The sequence below is a fragment of the Salmo trutta genome, chromosome 30 (genome assembly GCF_901001165.1).
Source record: "Salmo trutta chromosome 30, fSalTru1.1, whole genome shotgun sequence".
Lineage (NCBI taxonomy): Eukaryota > Metazoa > Chordata > Actinopteri > Salmoniformes > Salmonidae > Salmo > Salmo trutta.
This window is the reverse complement of record NC_042986.1, coordinates 20454369-20474175: the sequence shown is the minus strand read 5'-3', so window position 1 is coordinate 20474175 and position 19807 is coordinate 20454369. Positions and strand designations below refer to the sequence as shown.

The 19807-nt window shown below is 42.1% G+C and overlaps 1 protein-coding gene across 3 annotated transcripts in view; it reads left to right on the top strand.

The window, feature by feature from the left end:
- The window catches only part of LOC115168192 (E3 ubiquitin-protein ligase MIB2), a 71575-nt gene extending 52903 nt beyond the window's left edge, over window positions 1–18672 (top strand). For all 3 annotated transcript variants that reach the window (XM_029723244.1, XM_029723243.1, XM_029723242.1), the window contains 7 exons: window positions 2047–2201; window positions 10110–10236; window positions 11604–11879; window positions 13072–13250; window positions 13475–13668; window positions 15561–15626; window positions 15810–18672. In XM_029723244.1, the coding sequence (XP_029579104.1) occupies window positions 2047–2201; window positions 10110–10236; window positions 11604–11879; window positions 13072–13250; window positions 13475–13668; window positions 15561–15626; window positions 15810–16051 (1239 nt within the window). In that variant the 3' untranslated portion in view covers window positions 16052–18672. The remainder of the gene's footprint in view (window positions 1–2046; window positions 2202–10109; window positions 10237–11603; window positions 11880–13071; window positions 13251–13474; window positions 13669–15560; window positions 15627–15809) is intronic.
- The last annotated feature ends 1135 nt before the right edge of the window (window positions 18673–19807 follow it).

Genomic DNA, 19807 nt, shown 5'->3' with positions numbered 1-19807 from the left:
AATGCAGAAGACACGTTTCAGTTGAATGCATTCAGTTGTGCAACTGACTAGGTATCCCCCTTTCCCTTTCTCCCATGCTTCACCATAGGGATGGTGCCAGGTTTCCTCCAGACGTGACGCTTGGCATTCAGGCCAAAGGGTTCAATCTTGGTTTCGTCAGACCAGAGAATCTTTTTTCTCATGGTCAGAGCCCTTTAGGTGCCTTTTTGGCAAACTCCAAGCGGGCTGTCGTGTGCCTTTTACTGAGGAGTGGCTTCCGTCTGGCCACTCCACCATAAAGGCCTGATTGGTGGAGTGCTGCAGAGGTTCTCTCATCTCTACAGAGGAACCATTGGGTTCTTGGTCACCTCCCTGACCAAGGACTTTCTCCCCCAGTTGCTCAGTTTGGCCGGGCAGCCAGCTCTAGGAAGAGTCTTGGTGATTCCAAACTTCTTCCATGTAAGAAGGATGGAGGCCACTGTGTTCTTGGGGACCTTCAACGCTGCAGAAATGTTTGTACCCTTCCCCAGATCTGTGCCTCAACACAATCCTGTCTCGGAGCTCTATGGACAATTCCTTCGACCTCATGGCTTGGTTTTTGCTCTGACATGCACTGTCAACTGTGGGACCTTATGTAGACAGGTGTGTGCCTTTCCAAATCATGTCCAATCAATTGAATTTACCACATGTGGACTCCAATCAAGTTGTAGAAACATCTCAAGGATGATCAATTGAAACAGGATGCACCAGAGCTCAATTTCGAGTCTCATAGCAAAGGGTCTGAATACTTATGTAAATAAGGTATTTCTGTTTTTATTTTTAATACATTTGCAAAAAATTCTAAAAACCTGTTGTCACTTTGTCATTATGGGGTATTTTGTGTAGATTGAGAATTATTATTATTTTAATACATTTTAGAATAAGGCTGTAATGTAACAAAAAGTGGAAGAAGTCAAGGGGTCTGAATACTTTCTGAATTATGTGCTGCTTTTAGTGTCTTTGTCATTTGTTGTGTTTTTACTGTGTATTTATTGTTGGTATATCTATTGGCCTGTACAATTACATTTTCCCTTTGTGTGATTAATAAAGTACTATGTTATCTAAGATGGACACATTCACTCCCAGCCTGATTCATTTTTTCTATAAGGGCTGTGTGATTTTTCTGCTCACTTGGGTCCAGTTGTTGAGCTCATTAAAGACATTTAGACGTCTCTCCAGCTCTCTGTCTGGGCTTTCAAACGGCCACACCTCGAAACAGCTCCTTATGCCTCACAACAAGTCTCTGGTTTTGGGTACGGCTCGGGATATTTAATTTTTCCGCTTGTGCAGTGTGCGTGCTCAGTTGGAGTGGAATGGCTGCCTGGAGTTGTGTGTTATGTCTTGTTCGGGTAGTAGGATACTGGGTGTTGTCGGCATAAATGTGCAACATGTTTGAGGTGTTGGCAGCTGCATTGGCTATTCTCGTGGAGCAGTGGTGACGTACTCTCTCTTTCCATCGCCGTTGTAATCTACTGGGAAGCCAGAATGTTCCCAACTGGAGATTTAAACGATAATGGAGAATCCTCCTGGTTTATTGACCCCACCACTCGCCATTGTACAGAACGAGTTCCCGCCTGCTCCTCACAAAAGGACAATTTGAAATGCGCCAATTAAGATTTGAATTTAGATTACAACATGCGCATAGGCTCTAGTTCTTTTAACCGAATAAGCCAGAAATTTTTTTTTCAGCTCAGATTTACTCGAGGCATACAACGCAGCGTATGCATAGCCTATAAGCCTAGTGTTTTTATTTGTTATATATATATTTTTTAAATCAATTTGGGTTCACAGTGCTGACTGAACCGAGGTCCCTGTATCGGATGGTTTTGTATGAATATGTGTACCGTTACGGCCATATCCCATATCTCGCTTCCCTCCAGGACTGCTATTAGGACAAGATGCTGTACAGATTTAGGATCAGCTCTCCCTGCCCAAGTTATAACCCTCTCCTTTAGGGGCTACCATCCTCTAAACTGAACACATATCATTTATTATAGGGCTAACTTCTTTCTCCTCCTATCCCACCAGGACTCGTATGGAGACACGCCATTGCACGATGCCATCGCCAAAGACTTCCGGAACATCATTGAGATCCTGGCGGTGGTGCCCAACATCGACTTCACCCAGCAGAACAACCGCGGCTTCAACCTGCTGCACCACGCAGCCCTCAAAGGCAACAAGCTGTGAGTACCACACTACTGCTGTACACTACACACTACCCCATACACACTACACACACCACGCCACCCTTAAAGGCAACAAGCTGTGAGTACAATCAACACTACTACTACTAGACTATACACTACACACACATACTACTAGACTATACACTACACACACATACTACTAGACTATACACTACACACGCATACTACTAGACTATACACCACACACACAAACTAGGGCTGGGCGATATGGCCAAAATATTATATCACGGTATTTTAAAAAAAGTTGGACGGTATTTGATGGTATTTTTAGTTTTTGAATAATAAAAGTTGTACATTTGCTTTATGAGTAGTGAGTGATCCTAGGATGGCAACACATACATTCTAAGTGATTTCAATGAGTCTTTCTCCATTCTGATTGTTTTATACTGTTCAATTCAACTTCAACCAAAACAAATCTCAGCACTTTTATAATTTCTTCATTTCCTGCACTCAATTGCAGTGGTGGAAAAAGTACCCAATTGTCATACTTGAGTAAAAGTAAAGGTAGTGCTAATAGAAAATGATTCAACTAAAAGTGAAAGTCACCCAGTAAAATACTACTTTAGTAGAAGTCTAAAAGTATTTGGTTTTAAATATACTTAAGTATCAAAAGTAAATGTAATTAAGTATCAAAAGTAAAAGTATAAATCATTTCAAATTCCTTATATTAAGCAAACCATTTTCTTGTTTTTATTTATTTATGTATAGCCAGGTGCACACTACAACACTCAGACATAATTTACAAACAAAGCATTTGTGTTTAGTGAGTCCTCCAGATCAGAGGCAGTAGATGACCAGGGATGTTTTCTTGACAAGTGCTTGAATTGGACCATTTTCCTGTCCTGCTAAGCATTCAAAATGTAACAAGTACTTTTAGGTGTCAGGGAAAATGTATGGAGTAAAAAGTACAGTATTTTCTTTAGGAATGTAGTGAAGTAAAAGTAAAAGCTGTCAAAAATAAAAATAGTAAAGTAAAGATACCAAAAAAATGACTTAAGTAGTACTTGAAAGTATTTTTACTTACTGGTAAGTATTTACACCAATGCTCATTTGAGATAATTTACACACTGCCACGTAGGGCTGCACAATATGGGCAAATAATCTAGGACTAATCTTTAACCAAATGTTGCAATTGCGATTTGACTTGCGAATTAGAGCAAAACTGTTGGAATCATGGAAATAGAATGACTTCTAACGAATTAAAATGCCAGGGAGGAGTTTTTGTGACAGGGTAGGAACTAAAGTGTTAAGTTTTTCTTAGGGGACCCTATTTGGCTACATTGCAATTTTCTCTTACCTACTTCATGTAGCGCACATATTCTTGCTTTGCATATTCCTCATTGATTTAGAAGATACTGTTGCACAAACAACATGCTGATTTAGGTCTACACCACCACTGGTATTATCAGGCTGTATTAGCTAGCTACGTTTGCTCTTACTCAGTACATGTATTTGCTAGGTAGCTAGCTATTAGCATTCGCGGCTAACAATTAGCGTCTCACAAGATTTAGGGCAACTTGCTATAAGGAAAGAAGAAATAGCTGTTTGCTGATGTAAGCGAAACAAACTAATAGTGTCATTATAGAATGCTAGTGGATTTATATTAAGAAGCAAAGTGAAAACAGCATTATTGTCATCAACAGTGTTGCATGTGCTGCATTGACCAGGCAGACTGAACTCAAGTGTCTCGTGGTTGAGGAACATCAAATGCGCACCTTGAGTGACAGGGGGCGTGGCTAGGTCTGTGTGGAAAGTGGCACGTAGAGAAAGGGCAGAGAGTGAATGAAACATTAAAATACCGGTATAGAAGGTAAAGTAAAAACCCAAACCGGTCCCTGCATCAATACCAGTATATCAAAAAATACCCTATACCGTCCAGCCCTAACACACACACACACCAGGCTGAGATGGGAAGCTCCCACACAGCTTCTGTTCCCATGAGCCTCAGCACTGAGAACAGCCAGGCTCTCCTGTCTCTTGCCCTCCTTCCCTTCCCACCAGCACAATTAACACAGAGAGAGAAGACACTCAAGACGTCCCACACACATTCATGGCTAGGCTACATTCTTTGTCCATCCAGTTTGGGATGATGAACAGGTAGTTTGTGCTCCAACAATCAGGGTAGCGGTGTTGCATTGAGTACATACTAGATACAGACAGAAGGCGCAGCTCTCACTTCAGATACAAAAAACCCTAGTGTTGGCAAAGAGTCCACAATGACTTTGATCTGAAATCAGTTTAGTTACCAAAGCCAGGGTGAAATACTTTTGTTTCGGCAATGACTAGAATACCCAGCCCAACAGTGTTTAAAAATGTAATATTGCTTTCAGTTTCGCTCTTCGTCAGGCCTTTAAACCCCAGAGTCTAGTGAAAAGCTTGAGCTGGCGCACACCCCAAAAAAGTTAGTAAAGGTGCTGACAAACAGTGAAAACTAGGCTATAAAAAATAAAGAGTTGCACACTCTATACAAGCTCCCAGTAAATGTATTGGGTAAACCACCAACGTATGGGCATCACGGTGCCTTGTTCAGGGTGATAGGACTGAATAATAGGACTGAACAAGTGCTTATAGACCCAACAAGTGATTGAAGTACATCAGAACGCTACTGTTAGACATTCTATTGGCATCAGAACAGTCTGTTAGTCATGGCGTAACCAGTGGTTCCCAACTCCAGTCCTCAAGTACCCCCAAGAGTACACATTTCTATTGTAACCCCAGACAAGCACACCTGATTCAAGATGTCAACTATTCATCAGGCCCTCAATGAGTTCAATCAGGTGTGCTTGTCTGGGACTACAACATAAATGTGTGCTGTTGGGAGGACTGGAGTTGGGAACCACTGGTCTAGAGTAACTGGCTTTGCTTAACCCAACACCATATAGCAAGACACTTGTGTTACTGTTAAAGGGATAGTTCACCCAAATTACATATTGGTTTCCTTACCCTGTAAGCAGTCCATGGACAAGGTTTGGCAGCAAACATGTCCAAAGCATCCAAAAGTTTCTACAGTTGATTGTGAAGCTCAACAAAGTCACATATAGATGATTTGAACCTGAAGCACGAAAAATTATATTATCAGTATGGGATTTGTGCCACAAGCCAGGACCCTCCTCCCCAAATCAAATCAAATGTTATTGGTAACATACACATATTTAGCAGATGTTATTGCCACTAGTAGTTGTTATGACCCAGGTTCTCTCATCACATTGGCACAGCTCACTCCCGCAGCTCTGGGGGGACTAAATAACAACTACACCCCCGAGCCTAAACTCCACAGTAAACACACACACATCTGCTCTATACTGCTTGTATCTCTCTATTCCATAAATGTACACATACATGTATTACAGCAGTAGTATTCAAACTTTATGTATGTATGTATGTATGTATGTATGTATGTATGTATGTATGTATGTATGTATGTATGTATGTATGTATGTATGTATGTATGTATGTATGTATGTATGCTGAGTTATAGAGGAGATTTAGAAACACTTTTTTATTTTTTTATGATATGTTTATTATTTTCCAATAAAACATTTATTAAAAAAGACAGCAATACAAACATTGACATTCATTGTACTGTTGAATGGTATGGCCAATTTAGAGGACAAAACAAAACTTAACTCACATATACACAAAATAAAACAAAATCCTATTACGTGGTACATGTATAAGAAGACAGCATATAGTCATTACAAGCACTGTAGTTAAGCCAAAAATAAATATTGAGTGGAGCACAGCACAGAGTAGCAGCAGATAATCAACCCAGTTATGAAGCAGGACTAGACCATTTATCCAGTATCAGCTGCCATATTTTGTAAAACAATGGATTTCTATTGGAGGTACTGTATCGTATCTTTTCCATATGTACTACATTCCCTAAATCCCGTAACCACATTTCAAAATTGCAATATGAGCCTTTTGGCTAATAGAGTACAAAGAGAGACAGCCTTCCCCTCCTGGTTATTCCCATCAACTGTACCAAACAGAGCGATCAATGGATCGGGGGCTAGAACTCTATCGAAGGCTTTAGATAAGTCATCAGAAATGAGAGGCCAGTAAGCCTGTAACTTAGGACATGTCCAAAATAAGTGGGTCAACGTCCCCTCATCCTGCTCTCACCTCTCACACAGTGGTGAGGTGTCCGGGAATATTTTATGCAGTTTCACTTTTGAGTAATGTAACCTGTGTATCACCTTAAACTGAACAAGGTTGTGTCTGGCATTCACTGAACTGTGGTTTATATTCCTGAGAGCTTCTACCCAGTCCTCATCTGAGATTTCTGAACCAAGTTCTTGTTCCCAAGCCCTTTTAATAGTGTCTGTGGATGCCTCTATGTGGGCCTGTAGCACATCATACAGTCTAGAGACCGACCTTTTTGAATGGGGTTTGACTAGGATCAGGCTATCTAATGTAGGGTTATTTGGCTTAATGCCATACTGTGGGATATGTGTCCTTAAGACATTCCTGATTTGGAGGTATCTGAAAAAATGTGTTGTTGGCATATTGAACTTTCCCTGTAATTGTTGAAATGAAGCTAACTGACCATCCATGTATAAATTACCAATTGTTGTGAGCCCCTTCTCCCTCCACTGTGAAAACACCATATCATCCATTTGCAGGGTGGAAAGCATGATTCAGGCAAATCATTTAGAAACACTTGGAGGACAACGGAATATTATTTTTTTTTAAGTCGATTTATTGCTAAAAGTAGAACCAACTCGCTTTGGCTTTTGGCCTTTAGGGTTTTTTGCTGAAAGATGCCCAAGTGTCTGTGTTTCTTTCATTGTTTAGTTATTTGGGTTTCTTTTACATTTACATTTACATTTTAGTCATTTAGCAGATGCTCTTATCCAGAGCGACTTACAGTAGTGAATGCATACATTTCATTTCATTTTACCCCAAAGTAGCAACCTTAAAGCGGTTAGAGTTTAGTCATAATTCTAAAAAAATTCTCTCGCTCCTCTCCGGTGTTTTTGTCAATAGAAATGTGCGTTTGTTTATTTGAGTGAAGGTATTTATTTAGTTTATCTGAGGAAATGGAAAAAGAGCCTAGTTCTAAAAGGATCCTCGGAAGGCAGAGGCAGGCAGCCAGAGGAGTACTGGAGCTTCCTAGACACAGGCAGACAATGAGACAGAGAGCCTCATAGAGGCCCTTTCTCTCTCTTTCCCTCTTTCTCGCTCGCCGCTGTTTCTTCTCACCCTCCCTCCCTCTCTCCAATCTTCCTCAATCTCTCTCTTCATCTCTCTATCTGGTGACCTGGGGTCTCAGTGCTCCTTCCCGAGTCCCCAGCCAGGCTCCCAGCCAAAGGCCAGTCCATCTGTCCGCACGCACCCCAGCTAGGCCTTATCCGTCACACACAATCCAACCACAGCAACGTTAAACATCTGAGATGACTTCCTCTGTCCCTCTAACTACGTCACATAATTACTCAGCAAATGAACACACTTACATTTCTTTCCACCTCCTCAAATCAATGTCACTTAAAAGCGATGTTTATTTCCCCAATGAGCCCACGATTAATACCAAACGATGAGAACCCAAAAATACATTTGCTCTCTAGTGAAGTCATTATCATAGCGTTGGAATGCTCTCAAGTTGTGCTGTATGAGCTCATGTTAAGACAGTAATGGCTCGTAGATATGAGAATATTCATGAATGTGCAGGGGTTATTATGCAAATGATGCAGAAATCTAAACCGAGGGGCTGCGAGGTAAGATGCGACGGAGTGATTGGGCAAAAATCCAATCAGAAACACTTTCCAAGGGCTGCAAGGGGAGGGGGCGGGACTATGAGCTTGTGAAGTGGGGAGGGGTAGAGGGGATCTGAGCGATGCGGTTTTGATGGAGGAGTGAGGGAGGCAGCCGTGACAACCTCCCTATCCACCCTCCATTCTGCCTCCCCCTCCTCCCTATGTGATCCGCACTGCAGGTACAAATGACCTGGATGTCCCCCCCACCAGTAGTACAGTATGTGGTGAGCTGCTTCTAGCAAGGCTGGCTGACCATGCCCATCTGCTGGTTGTTTCCTAGGGATGGGGAGGGAATCTATACAGTTACATATCGCAACATTATTTTGGATGATGTTATATTGATTTGTAAACATTTTTAAAAATTGCTGTACCTGCGCCAAAACTCTGGTATTTTTCATCGTATATCTTGTTCTCCATCTTTTTTTAAATAGTGAGCCATCATGTTTTCAGCACTTTTATTTCCATGACTGATCAAACTTTTATCATGCTCTCTTGTCTCTATGCAGCAGACATAGTGAGCAATATGTATGGAACATCAAATCACAATGAAATCTCGGTATCGAATCGCAATACATGTAGAGCCATGAGAATCGCATTACATATCGTGTCGGCACCTAAGTATCATGAGAAACGCATTACATATCGTGTCGGCACCTAAGTATCATGAGAAACGCATTACATATCGTGTCGGCACCTAAGTATCATGAGAAACGCATTACATATCGTGTCGGCACCTAAGTATCATGAGAATCGCATTACATATCGTGTCGGCACCTAAGCATCATGATAATATCTTTTTGTGAGGTCCCTGGCAATTCCCAGCCCTTTTGTTCCGTCCCAGCCAGCTCTGCTGGTCGTGTACAGTAATGCGTCTGAAACAGATGAGCATGTGTTAATGAGGGCTGCAATTAGCAGCACTTTGTTGCTGTCATAAATAATGCTGCATTAAACCCCCTTATTGCACTCCGCAGCAGAAATAATTTGACTATGCATCCTCTAACCGTTCTTTTTACGGTTCACTACTGTAATTACTTACACTAAACGGTTACCCAGTCAAGAGTCGACACTCAAATGTCTACTCTGCTGTTTAGTAGTGGTCATTTCAATTTTTCTTGAAGAATATAATTCATAGATGCCTCATGACATTTCAAATGATTTAACAGTAACTTGGAGATACAAACACTTCATGTTGACATTAGATGATTAAAAATGAGATGCAAGTTAAAAACAACTGACTATACGGGAAAGAGCCTGCCTGTCTGCAGTGGCCCGAGAACTGAATAATACTGTACAGGCCAGGGCTAAGGGACTGGGGCACTGACTAACTAAGGTCTGTTGAGTTCAATTTCACACGCCATAAAGCAGCCGGCGCAGAGGATAGACACGGACAGCCCTGCTTTACAGCCAGCCAGCCCCTCGACGTACTGCAATATCAAAACCCAGTGCTTGAATAACAAAGCAGGATTATTCAATACACCCGTCCTATTCGTCCTCAAAGCCCCAGCTCAGTCTCTCCGCCACCACCTCTCATTTTGCACACTATGGAGATTGCCGAAAGTCTGTGGAAGTAGTTATAGAAAACATTTTGTGGCACGAATATGTGGTGTGGATTAGAGTGAATTATGATAAGTGCTTGAGGAAGATTTATCTGAGTGTGGGAATGGTGGAGGAAGTGACTGATGGTAGAGTGAGATGTATGCTGGGGGAGGAGGAGGGTGTTAGGAATGAGCAACGGCAATCCTTTAATGCAAGTTCAGCCGAGAGCTGGAGGTCAATGCTGTTCAGAGCTGCTGCTCCTTAGTAAAACGCTTATCACTGCCTAATGGAAATGCCTGACCCATGTTGGGGCTCGCTGGCTGTCGTTTCCTTTCCTTCTTATGACGGCTTAGTTCTAGCTCCTGAAACAGCTGTCTGTGCCATCATCCAAATGCCCCTTAAGCTACCGATGTGACACATTGACCTATGTCACAACACAGTCTCTCTGATTCCAGGGTTTCCTTGTTTGTGTGTGTGTGTGTGTGTTTATAATCCATAAAGCACTCTTCTGTCCCCAAGGCACGAAACATGTACATTATATGAGTAGTGCACAATATACTCCATCTGAACCCATGGACATTTGTTTCCACAGGGCCACGGAGAAGATCTTGGCTCGGGCGCGTCAGCTGGTGGACGTCAAGAAGGAGGACGGCTTCTCAGCTCTGCACCTGGCCGCCCTCAACAACCACCGAGACGTGGCTGAGATCCTTGTAAAAGAAGTAAGGAACGGGGCTAAAAAGGGGTTTTCCCCAGCCTGTATATCTCTGTATCTTTCTGTCTCCCCTTCGCTCTCTGCTCCCCAGAGTTATGAAGGAGACCTCCTCCTGGTGGCTGTTAACAGATATGACATGTTTGGATGTGGAGCAGCTAGAAGAGTTGTTTCCATGCAACACTTTCAACGACTTGTTGGCTTAAAATGAACTTTCCAAGAACCTTTCCTTAATTCTGCATTGACAGCATCCTTTGAAACTGGGACAGAAATGCCAGACTAAACATTACAAGTACTAGAACAATTGTGCTGTTGGAAAAAATCCGTCCTTGCAAACCAAACAGCCAATAATAAAGGCCTACACATATGCTAGGCCTACTGTCAATTAAAGTCGCATAAACGTTACTTTAAGTTAAGCCGACAATATTATAAATATTAGTTTAAGTGCTCTCGCAGCAGCACTTACAATAATCAGGAACAAAAAAATGTATTAATGATGAGTCTGTATTTTCAATAGCTTAAAAATGTGGCATTTATATAAAAGTCAACAACAATCAGATAAAACAAATTATTATTTAGCTTATAACATTCTTTATAACACTTAAATGAACATTGGGATAAAAACGAATAGGCCCATTATCCTTAGGCTATGCCTTTTGCCTATCGAACTGTAAAAATCCTAGATATACAATCAGATAAAACCAAATTATTATTTGGAACTTTCTTTAAAACACTTAAAAATGAATTAACATTGGCTTATCCAAAAAAAACAAATAGGCCTATTAGGATATGCCTTTTTCCTATCTAACTATACAAATCTTAAATAAAGAACTACACTAACAAATAAATAAAGTAGCCTAAACAAAATAATATATTTTAGCCTATCCTATAGGCTATGTCTTTTGAATAAGATGCATCTGGATTTGAATATATTCTCCATTTAAAATTAGATTAAAAAGTGCTATGAGGAACCATTAGGTCTAGTTGTTTTTTTTTACCATATCTTAGGCCTAAAGGTTTCTGACAAGAAACACCAGCATATTCACCTTTTTCTGCCCCAGAAAAGCAAACTCAGCCATTTGTCCTTAATATTGTATTCTTCCAGCCAATTGACCCCTCCGTGCACAATGTTAGTACAGTACAGCATAATAGGAACACATCGGCACAGTAAAATACTTACAGATACCAGGCAGTCACAGGACAGTGACATAAAAAGCAAACGCATACAATCTAACATTTTCACCTTCTTAGCCTTCCAAAATTGTTTAAATGACAGCAATACCTAAAGATGATCACAAAGTTATATTAAATCAACGTGTACCTTTACGCTTCAAAACGAGCACACCAACTAAGTTTCCCTCACCCACCCTCTCTCAGGGCCGCTGCGACATCAACATCCGCAACAACCGCAACCAGACGCCGTTGCAGCTGGCGGTGACGCAGGGCCACGGGGACTTGGTGCAGCTGCTAGTGGCCGAGGGCGCCGACGTCAACGTGGAGGACGAGGACGGGGACACGGCCATGCACGTGGCCCTCAGCCGCCCGCAGCTGGCCAATGCCAAGCTCACCCCGGCCACCTCCATCACCACAACCACCACGCAGGAGAGAGGAGAGGGGGGCCCGGGCTCATCACCGTCCTCGCTCTACTGTCAGGTAGGACTGTGAGGAGGGGTGTGATCCTTCTTGATTAGTCAGGAATTCCTGCTTTTCTAGCATTGTCCTCCATTCATATACATTTGAAACTGACCTATCCCCTAGCCAAAATCTTGCTTTTCCTAGAATGGTGAACACAGCGATCAGACTAGTTCCAACAGGCTAGTTTATCTATGTTGTCCTGATCACATCCTTAACCGTGTAGCCTGGTCCCAGATGTGCTTTAGCCAAACTCCTCTGACTATTGTTCACAATGGTAGCCAATGGAGTTGGCTAAAGCACATAAAGATGGAGACCAGGCCAGGAGAAGGGCGGTGTGAGAGATCTTCTCCCCCAGCTTCATATAGGCACAATCACTCCTCACCTCTATTCAAAAAATGTGTTCCTTCTATTACCTAGGTAGGTTATTGGGAATTAATTATCTTTTACAATATGGACAAGGTAACAACAGAGCCTTGTATGACTATACCCCCAGGTAGGTGCAACAGATTGTTGGTGGAAGGAATTAGTTACCCCCCAATAACTGCACAATTACAACGTAAAGCGATGTTATTTTGAGAAGAGCTTTATGTAAATGCAAATCATCAGCATTGTGTTCTAGCTGCCACTGCCGAAGGGCATCCTCTCATATCGGCACGACCCCAAACACTGCAGCGCTCAAACAATGCTGGCCAACCGCCAAGCCTTTTTTGGGGCTTGGTGGATGGATGGGGTAAACAAACACAAATACACACACACACATACACTGGCCATCTCAAGGTGGCCAGTCTTAGTACCCTGTATTCACATTGTCAGCAAAGGAGGGGGGGGGTTCTGGATTTGTCCAGCTGGGGTGCATTGGGTTTAGTGACAACACACCCTTGCGGTACTCTAGTCTGTGTATGAGGACCAGACATGCCCTTTGAATTTAGTATTTGCATCTCTGACATGCCACTGATTACTATAATTAATAGAAGATTATTGATGAATTTATACTAATGATCAATTACTAGCTTTAGTGTAATCTTATGTCCCCAGTAATCTTGTGGTTGTTGTGCACTGTACTGTCTGTCTCTCTCTGCTATATCTTATGTGTGCGGCTTTCAAGCTCACGTTTGTGATTCCTTTAATTTACCAGATAATTGAGTTCTGATGAGCCTTTAATCTTTCTTCTTCCCCTCCTTCTCCCCCCCTCTTCATGTCTCCTGTGTAGCTGAGTAGCTCGGGGCTGATGGGTAACACGGAGCTGAGCGTGGGTGCGGCCATCGCCTGTTTCCTGGCACAGGAGGGCGCCGACATCAACTATGCGAACCACAAGGGCAAGAGCCCCCTGGACTTGGTGGCAGATACAGCCGTGCTGCAGCTCATCAAGAGCTTCTCCGAGAAGTACCGGTACATACAGCAGCCAGTGACTATTATAACAACACCTCTCACACTCCTCACTCCGATGGCTCAGCCTGGAGATTAAAGCCCCAATCAGACATAAATGGCCTTTAAAATAAGTGATAAAGAAAAGACCAGAACAAATAACTAACCAAAAGAAAGAAGATAGGATTTGTCCTCTAATCGTACAGTATGTGTACCAAATCAGTCTTCTATCCATCCGTTCCTTTTAGGTTGCAGCGGCTGCAGGCCATCACGTGTGGCACGTCACTGAGCAGCACCAGCCTGCGGCGGGTCCACACAACGCCCAACACCATGACCAACCTGGCCATGCCCGCCCTGCCGGGGCCCAGCGAGTGCCTCATCTGCTCCGAGCTGGCCCTGCTCGTCCTCTTCTGCCCATGCCAGCACATTGTTGCCTGCGAAGGTAGATGGATAGTGTACAGAGCTCGACATTAAGGCTTGTCCGGGGCAATAAAAAAATAAAAAGTCGGACAACCAGAATATAGATTTCAGTTGTCTAAATGGACAAGTAAAAAATTACAATATCAAATAATTAGTCCAATCAGAATTGGATAAGGCAGCAGCGATGCTGCAGTGCACAGCAGGGCGTTCATGGTTGACATTCTCAGTAAATTGCCTATATCCAACACGCCAGTGTCTTATTGTTGTAGGATCCCAAATGTTCTATTTTCTCTCCATTTGACATGAATATGGCTCGGTCTATTAAGTCACTCTTTCAGTTTAATGCATGTTAGATCTGCCCTGCAATTTCATGATCAAAGAATGAATTAGTCATCTCAGAAAGTTTTACATTGTTTAAGGTGAGGCCTAAGGTAATAATGAGAGAGAGAAGAATCAATAGATATAAAGATCAAATTAGAAATTTAAACAAATGTTAGTTGCGAGGCCAGAAAAACAATTATTCCTTGCCATTGCGACCCAATGACCAAAAGCCTAATCCTACTAACTGAAATATCATAAAAGCATTAAGACAAATTAAAGTTATGAATAGTATTTTCCAAACTATTCCAATAAAGTGTTTAATGTCCTAAAGTTGCAGCTTTTAAATGGGAATAATTATGAACGTCGGAGTCTATGCTATTCACATTCACAGATTTATTTTAAATTACAAATATTTTAGACCACAAGAAGTAAAATTGAGCAAACAATACCAAAATGGAAAAATCTAATGAGGAATCAAAAGAAATAGGCTACAGCTGAGGAAAGCTTATGAAAGAAATTCCTAGTTGGCCTAGGCCTATTGCCATATTATTCTAGCAATGTGCAACCTACCTACAACACAGAGTAGCCTAGGCCTAATAAGAAAGGAGGAGGAGGAAAAAATGCAAATCCATTTATAATTATCCAGTTCTGAGGACAGCCCATGATGATTTACAACCCATCACAAGACGCACAGCCAGCGAGGCTCGTTGACCGTGTCACTCGCTCCATCTGCACGCTTTGGCACACACGGATAGGCCTAGGCTACTACACGTCTCTTTCGTTCCACAGCTACACCAGAGTGGCTATTCGAAAAGATTTGGCTCCACTAAATATATTTGGTCATTGTCATGATTGCTCTCGTCCCTCCCGTACCATGCCAGCCAAATGTGTAGCGGTCTTCTTTCTTTTTCTCTTTTTTTAATGTAGATTATTTTGGATGTTCGCTAGGGGGCAATAATATTGTCTATGGCAGGGGTGTCAAACTCATTCCATGGAGGGCCAAGTGTCTGCTAGTTTTTGGTTTTATCTTTCAATAAAGACCTAGACAACCAGGTGAGGGGAGCTCCTTACTAATCAGTGACTTTTATTCAATCAATTAATTACAAGGGAGAAGCAAAAACCCGCAGACACTCGGCCCTCCATGGAACGACTTTGACATGTGGTCTATGGGCAAGCTTAGAAAATTATTTCAGATTCCTCCTATGTACTTCACTCATTTTCAGTCACCCTTTTGGACGATGGTGTTAGGGACCTTTTTTATTTGTTGGGACAAGCGACTTCAGCTTTCGGACAAGTAAAAAATATCAGTCCTACTTGTCAGAAGGGTAAGTGGCAAAAAAAATGTATGTCAAGCCCTGGTGTGGGTGGCCTGTGATGGTGTGTGGAGGGGGGGCATCTGGAGCATTAAGGATAGTCCTGGACTAAAATGCATCCATTGAAAGTGGTTTTAGTCCAGGACTAGGTTTAGTCTGTGTCTGGGGAAACTGGCCTTTGATGTTCCCACAATTGTACTCTGTACCTTATTTTAGGTTTGAGGTCTTGATGTTTGGGATCTGAGGTAACTCCTTGTGCTTCTCCCTAATCTCTCCACAGAGTGTGCTCATCGAATGAAGAAATGCATCAAATGCCAGGTCACAATCACCAAGAAAATAAGACAAGGTAATGATACCACAGATGAGTAGAAGGCCTGTCTTGTTTTCAGATTTTTATTGATGTGTGTCGGTGAGGAGCATTGGTAGAAATTGATAAATAGAAGATGTCCGGGTCATACTAATACTAGTACAGATCACAATACTGTGTGATGTTGAAGTGAATGATGTGCATCCCCTTCCTCTCCTCCAGACCAGACAGAGGTGGACTGCAGCCCGGGCTCGGAGAACTCCGAGCAGCACAACCTGCTGGAGCAGCTGCAGTCACGCTACCGCCAGATGGAGGAGCGCATCACCTGCCCCATCTGCATTGACAACCATATCAAGCTGGTTTTCCAGTGCGGCCATGCCTCCTGCATCGACTGCAGCGCCGCCCTCAAGACCTGCCCCATCTGCAGGCAGACCATCCGGGAGCGCATCCAGCTCTTCGTCTGAACCAGGCCCTCCTCCTTTCTTCCTCTCTCCCCCTCCCCCTCGAGGAGTGGCCCAGTCAGTCTGTTCCTCAGTCCTTTGGGATTAGCCACTTGATCGTCCATCCTTCCTCAGCTGCTGTGCTTTGTTGTGTTCCGTTGCGTGATGTTCCACCAGGGTTCCCAGCAGTGTCAACGAGCTGGATATGGTTGTACTGACTTGATTTTTTTGTTTTGTTGTTGCCTGTTTCTTCATGGAAAAAATCCAGTCATGGCCCCTGAAATGCTCTGCAATACTTTGTCCGTGGTTCCCAGTGTGTAGCAGCCGCAGCGGGTTGCGTCAGGAGGAGGCAGTAGCGCTGCAAGCTCCATTCCCATTGGTCCACAAGGAGGACATCCCTACGAACCAGGGAGGAAGTCCCTCTGAATAGTCCCTCACCTGTGCTGCTCTAAGAGGATGTCTGTTACTCCCTGTTAGATTGCATCCCACCCTGTTCCCCCTGTTTGCCTGTCTTGCCTCCCCTGTTTACAAGGCTGCAGAGAACTGGCTGATGTCTCCCTGTCTTGAATCCGGTGTATTATGTTTGCTCTCCTTCGTATGAAGCTCTTTGTTATCAGTGTTAGTCTCCTGAGGGTGATGGTATAACTAAAGGCTCCTCTGTATAGCCCCTCCCGCTTGCCGTACGTACGCAAGGGGAAAATACACACTTTATATATGCATGAGTATATGCATATTCTAAGCTGAAGACTGTGTTGTGGGTTTGGTTAGATGTGTGGTTTTAAGAGTACCAGTAATTAGTACTGAGTTATTTATGTCTAAAGGTGTTTCTATTTAGCTAAAGTCATATTATTTTGGTGTTTGCTCAGTAAAAAAAGGATTTCTGCTGAAATTTCACCCAAGCCTATGTCCTTCTCTACTCAGGGTCCTGATTCATTGAAACACTTCTAGTATCAAAAAGGTTACGGAATGTTTTTTTTTGTCAACCCTTTTTACGTTGGAGCTATCTGACAATTTGGTGTGTGTTCATTAAGGGACTTGTAGTTGATGTCTGGTAACACAACAGCTAGAACCTTTATAGCAGAATAGACCTGTGGATAACTTCACTTCGGTCCAACATACCTTTCCTGCTTTAGGTATGAAATTAATGTTTAAATTACACCATCGTAGAGAGTGGTTTGCGTGCTGCTTTAAAGGAAAGACTTTGTCAGATGTCGCAGTGTAACTAATTTTCATTATACCATCACCCAGATACCCATCGGCTTTGTTCTTTATAGATATGTATCAAAAGCATAATCGAAGCCTGTGTCTGTTGTTCATCTGAACCTGAGCGTCTGTCCTACTCCTCAGTGTGTAGTGTTGTACTACACAGCGAGTGCATTAGCCGCCCACAGACCCGCTTGCTAGCATCATCACACTCAGCCTCAGACAGGGCTCAGCCCATTTGGTGGTGCAGAGAGGTTTGTCATTATGTTTAGGTCAACTTTGGACTCTTTTTGGACAGAATGACTTTTGACTTCTGGAGGCCTTTGTGTCCTCTAAATAGAGGAAGAACACTGATACTGTACACGATGATGAATCAATCCTCCAATACAGAACAGGAAGGATTAATGATCAAGCGAGGTGTGTGAACTTCTACCAAAGCTGAGCCAGAAAAATAATGAGCATGTATTTGCTTTTTCTTTCTTATTTCGTCACAATGTGGATTTTTGGCAGCCTTTGGACTCTGTTTTCTTGTCATGTATCTTTTTTCTCTCAAACAGATGTCTTTGTAAACATGTAATAATTGTTCATTTTGCATCTGTAGTGCACCTGTTTAACATCATAGTCATCCTACCTAGAAGAAACCCTCCCCAATCTGTGTTTGGCAAAGCATTTTGGATTGTACTTTATCGTTAATCATCCTTTGTAATGTTTGGTTTGTTTTCCGAAGGGCTTATGCATTAAAAGAATTGATATATTTTAATCTTCTATTTCATTTTTCTATTGTAAACTTCCAGTGACAAGGGTTTTGTAACATTAGATCCCAACTTTGGGAGAGCCAATTAAGATGTACATTTGAATGTCAGAAAAAATGTAATCTGTCTTACTCTGCCTTGTAAAGCTGCGTGGGAGAGAGGGAAAGTAAGGTTTACTCAGAAGTACTACTAACGTTACACCAGTGCCAAATCTTCAAAAGGATGTGCGTGGCTCTGGTAAAAGGTGGTGCACTACATAGGGAATAGGATGTCATTTTAGACGGCGCTTCTGATTAACAACTAATATTAAAGAATTCTGATCCAAAGTATATCAATCCAAAAAATGTGGAGCCCAAACATTTTTTTTTTTAGTCATGATGAGTATAGTGAGCATTTCTGATTGAATTAATTAGATCATCAAAGATTGTCATCTAGGGTCATGTGAGTAGTCTCTGTGCACAGGTAAAGGTAATAATACTTTAGAAGAGCCAGGAGGTTTGGAAATATACCACTAGAGGTTTGCTATGAGAAGTACATACATAATATTTAGCAACAAATGTTACTATTGGTGTGTGTGTGTGTGTACAGCACTTGGAGTTCTGATGTTGGCCTTACTGTCCATTCTTCATGTTTTTTTCAGTTGTATTCTGTACAAAAATATTTTGCAATAAATATGGAACTGTTTTATAAGGATTGTGTTCTGTGCTTAATCAGTCACTGTCTCCTCCCAACATGTAATTGGCATGTCACCCATCTAACTTGAAATATGTTTATCCAACTCAAATAGCATATTCATGTTTTCTCAAATTTAGTTTACTCACAATAAGTGTAAATTGGGGTAATTTGAGTTGGGTAAAGGTATTATTTTGAGTTGGATAAACTGATTGATTGACTTGATGGTTTATCATACTTTAATATTTGGATATGTCATGTGCTGGAGCTCGAATCCACCTGGCTCTCCCTTGGGCCCAAGATGCAGGAGCCCCGCTCTGGGTAACTCTGGCTCAATTTAACCACGGTTTGTGACTGAAGTTTCATGCTCGTTGAATGACAACATTTAATTGTTTCCCTTGAACACATCAGTAGTAGTGTGTTCAGCTAAATGCTGCTGTGTGCCAGTTCTTAGGCCTAATTGTCTACACTGCCACCTGGTGAGGTTAGCATAGGGCTAACGTGTGCCATGTTATCTGATGGGACCAGCTACAATGTAGCGTTCTATCACGTGTGAGTAAATCAACAATTTTAATTGGCTGATGCGTATTTTGAGACTGAGGTCCAGGTTAAATTGTAACTTTTTCTAAAAATCCACAAGCGGCTCCCGGCATTATACCTAAAGCGGACATTGCCATTGGCTGAACGGAAATCCCTTGTAACCTTGTTTACAAATTCGAACGCTGGAATGTGAGATGTAATCTACACCTCAATTAAACTGATATAATCCTCAATTTAATGATTTTGAATTTGAACGTCATTATTTCTATATAGCCTAGACTGGTTATTGCTCGATCCGATTGAATTTAGGCCTTCCTTATCACCTCCGTAAGTAATTGAGGAAGAATAATTGAGAAAGATCCCTGGAATTCTGCCCAAATGAGTTTTCCTCATTCAGGCCAGGATTCAATCCATATAGTGTCTTTTCAAAAAACATTTTTGTTCATGTGGTCAAGATCAGATAACTACGACTACATTTACACAGGCAGCCTAATCTTTTTTTCTCCATTAATTGGTCTTTTGACTAATCAGATCAAATATTTTGCCAATAATTGGGCAATAGATCACAATTGAGCTGCCTGTTTAAACAGCCTTCAATATGAAACACTTTATG